At 36.5% G+C, this 3,984-nt stretch overlaps 1 protein-coding gene across 1 annotated transcript in view; it reads right to left on the bottom strand.

Annotated features, from left to right (window-relative positions):
• Positions 1 to 3,984, bottom strand: part of si (sucrase-isomaltase) — a gene marked incomplete in the record, with an annotated part of 76,141 nt that overhangs the window by 11,246 nt on the left and 60,911 nt on the right. The window contains 2 exon segments of the mRNA XM_014012841.1: positions 326 to 410; positions 1,624 to 1,772. Coding sequence (XP_013868295.1) covers positions 326 to 410; positions 1,624 to 1,772 — 234 coding nt within the window.

Here is a 3,984-nt window from a genome sequence, read left to right on the forward strand (position 1 = left end):
TTGTGCTGTTGAACTAGGATTTGTGCTAATTCTCAGTACAACAACAATAAACTAGGTAAAACTAACTGTCTTTACAATCATTTTTAGGGAGTTACTCACTGTGTGGTAGTCATACCAGCGTGCATCAGGAACATAGCCTTCAACCTCRCTGACTCCCTTTCAATAACAAAAAGACAGAAATGAAAATATGAAAAAGTCTGTGRAACACAATCACAAAAATGCATGCACGAAAAATATCTACTCACAAGACAGTTGTCAAATTGATTATATTTATATTAAAGGGTTTATAAAAAAACAAGAATAGTGCACAAGTGTATGGACCTACATGTTCTAGTGCTGGGGTGATAAGTAGGGCAGGTCCCCAGAGGAACTGTCTGTGGATGTCCCAAGTAGCTTTGTCTTTCACAAACCTGCAGAAAAGCAGAAAAAAGAAGCCATAAAGCCTGATTTAAAAAAAACGTTTCTAAAGCTCAGTCATGCATCTTCAACCCTAACGACTGTTCAAATACTTATAATAGAATTCAGCAGTTTGAAGATAGAAGCCAAATAACTCTGCCAGATTCATCCGGGCAGCTTTTTAAATACCATCTGTGACTTTATAGGAGCCTCTTCAAATGAATAAATACATGTTGTTTTCATACAATTTTTTCATCTGGGAGTTGCCAAGTGCAGCTGTAGCTCTCTATATGATTAGCCTTGAGTTGATTTTAGCAATAATTTGGTGCCTTTCTCAAGGTCAATAGACAACAATAGACAACAGCTATAACAGAGAATTTTGCCTAATACGTCATAAATAAATGAAATTCATATCTAATATAAAACTGTAAAACAGAAAACAAACAAACAAACAAAAACACACTTTAAACGTAACATGATAGGACAGTAAGTGGTTCTGTGTAAATCARCATATCCAGTGTTGCCCAGTCATGTTAAAACACGAGCATGAACATTTTCTATTTTGATTTCATTTAACTAACACATGGATGTCTAACGGTACAAATAACTCACAGTTCAGTGTGCATCTCAATTTTAGGGTCACAYTTTGATATGGGGTCAGTGAAATAGAGAAATTAAATAAATGCCAAGTGTCAATTTGTTTGTTTCCTTGATTTTAAATTGACAGTAAATCTTTCAGAAACAGACAGGAAAACAAACCACCTTTTTTATATGAAATCATATGTGGTTGTCCCTCAGCATGCCAACAGGCTGCCACACTGCTCCCTACTCAGGTGAAAGGTGCTATATAAATAAACTTTGAGATAAATGTGAAGACAGTTGCATAAAAGTTGCTGCTAATTGAGCTTGAACTCTTCAAACTCTGAGGATACTGTAGGTCATACAAAAATACTCTTTTTTTCATCTTCCTTGATGGTAAATGCACAACCAGAACATTTTCTTTGACTGGTTTCCTGTAGCTGTTATTTGCACCATGTTCATTACCAATATATATTCTGTTATATCCCTAAATTACATGTGATTGTTTTGCACACTGTCGAAAAGCACTGTAGCATAAACTCTGGTCACTTAGTGGTAGAAATAAATATATATTTGGTTAGCTGACTCAAACTAATGCTGCAAGCCACAATGTACTAAAAATCCTGTTTTTGTTGTGTCTCTGCTTACTCATGCAACAGTGGCCGGACAACTGTGCTTCCTTTGGTGTGTGCCTCAAACATCAGCGTGTACAGATAAGGCAGGAGGGTGTAGCGAATGTTGAGGACGTTCCGAGATGRAGCAGCAAATGCATCATCCCAAGCAACAGGATCTTGTCTCTGACAGAAAAGTGCAATTCATAGTTATTGACTGAAAAAAAAGTGTTTTAATTTGATAAGCAAAACAATTAAATGAAAAAAAAAAAAGAAAAACAATACTGTGCTGAACTTGTTTTGTGATTACAACAATCATGGGCTTAAAAGGTCTTTGGATTTGGACATTTTGTAATCATTCTTTTTTTTTTCTTTTAGCCTAAATCATGGGTGCCCAAGCATTTTCTCTAAGAGGGCCAACATGAAAATCTGAGGGCTGCAGGCAAAATATAATAATACATGAAATGCAAATACTTTTCAAGTAAAGTCATTTTATATATTATGAATAAGCTAGCAGCCATCACAGTGACCCATTTATTTATTTATTTATTTATTTGTTTGTTTATTTTTAACCTGTGCACTAGGAGAAAGTTTGCTATAAATGCTCGTGCAGAAAGGGTTAATGAAACATTTCATAAATTGATAAAATATGAGTATTTATGGTTTTGTAAAGTATGAAAATCTACATGTGTGCTTGAATTTAGTTACTTGTATTTCATGCTTAATCTTAATATAATTCAAAGTTAAAGTAAGCACTGCAAGTAAAGACTATCTGCACTTCAGTCCTTTATAGGGTCAATGGATAGAATGACTGTAGGTGGACATACAGTGTTTCTACAAAGGATGGCATGGGCTTGCAAACCTATAGTATCTAGGGAAGTTACTGGCAGGCCAAATCAAATTGTTTGGTGACCAGTTTTGGCCTGCAGGCCCCACTTTGGGCAACTGGCCTGATTCATTAGTATTTAGAATATGAAACTTTTGTTTAGGATGCCAATTTTAGTTCTAACTACAGAAGAGAAATATACATGTAAACATTTATTTGGCTCTGGTCCAGTAAAATGTCATACTGCTATATACACTGTTTGACTTTTATTTTTAATTTTTGCTCATTTTTTCTAGCTATTTTGGAAGAAGCATGTAGCACCTCATCATGTTATTTGTACTTATTTGTAGCTATTTAGTCATATTCCTCAAATATCTACTGTTTGACCTGCTTCTCCATGCAAGCTCATCGTGGAACTGGTTCCTGTCTCCAGTGTTTTTCATGCYAGAGGCAGGGTARTCTCTGGACAGGTGGAGAGTCCATCACAGACCCACTTAGAAACAAACAAACWTTCACACTATCGCTCTTGCTTAGCTGAAATTTTGAGTAACTAATTAGCATGCACTAGCATGCATGTTTTTTTTTCATCTGTGGGGAAAACTGAAGAACCTGAAGAGGACCCACGCATGCATGGTGAGGACATGCAAACTCCACACATGCCAGCTGGGTTGTGAACCCGCAACCCTCTTGCAGTGAGGCAGCAGCTCTAAAAACTGTGGTGCYTTGTTTTAATGATGTTTACCAAGTTTTAGTTCGTAACAATCCTATCATCACAGTGAGAGACAAGAGCAAAAAAGAGCACAAAGTATACTATATTTTTTATTGTAATGGGCAGAAAATGTTAAACCATTTACTGGAACTGTAGAGAGGACAACAATCAATCTGTTAAACACACACAAACTATATACACACCCTCAATCATGAAGATTTTCTACTGAAGTGTGTCAAGACCATATGTTCTTCTCCATGCTGCTGTTTGTGTTTGTGTCTTGGTGTGTAATGCATATGCAAATCACTTTGTACGGTACTTGTGTGAATCTGTGTGCTGTTTACTGACTACCTTTTTCATTTTAAGCAAGGAAATACAGTATCACATAGTGGTTTAGGAGTGAGAAAATGGTGAGTATTAAGATAGAGGGCATTTTTTTAATCTCAGGCGCAGTTCAACTTGGTCATATTTGCTCATGATCATRACCTGTAGCCCTAATAATTAACTGTAGTGCAGTGGTTACACAGTGCAAGCCTAACATCACATATCTGAATTCATACCATTTCCACTATCTTATGACCTAAGGAATTTACCAGATTATTATTTAATTTTCTGGGAAGATTTACAGGCTTGTAATTATCTGAAGACACAGGAATTCTATCTGACTCAATTTTCAATAACCCTCATCAGCACCCCGATGCTGTAAAAGCAAAGGAAGGTAATAATTATGCTAAGCTGGGAGTGTCAGTGTGTGTGTGTGTGTATTTGTGTGTGTGTGTGGTTCAACAGGAATGACAAGCACTGCTGCTGTCACGGAGGGCAAAGATCCGTGTCAGTGTGTGTGTGTGTTTGTCTGTGTGTAT

Source organism: Austrofundulus limnaeus, unplaced genomic scaffold (assembly GCF_001266775.1).
Source record: "Austrofundulus limnaeus strain Quisiro unplaced genomic scaffold, Austrofundulus_limnaeus-1.0 Scaffold95, whole genome shotgun sequence".
Lineage (NCBI taxonomy): Eukaryota > Metazoa > Chordata > Actinopteri > Cyprinodontiformes > Rivulidae > Austrofundulus > Austrofundulus limnaeus.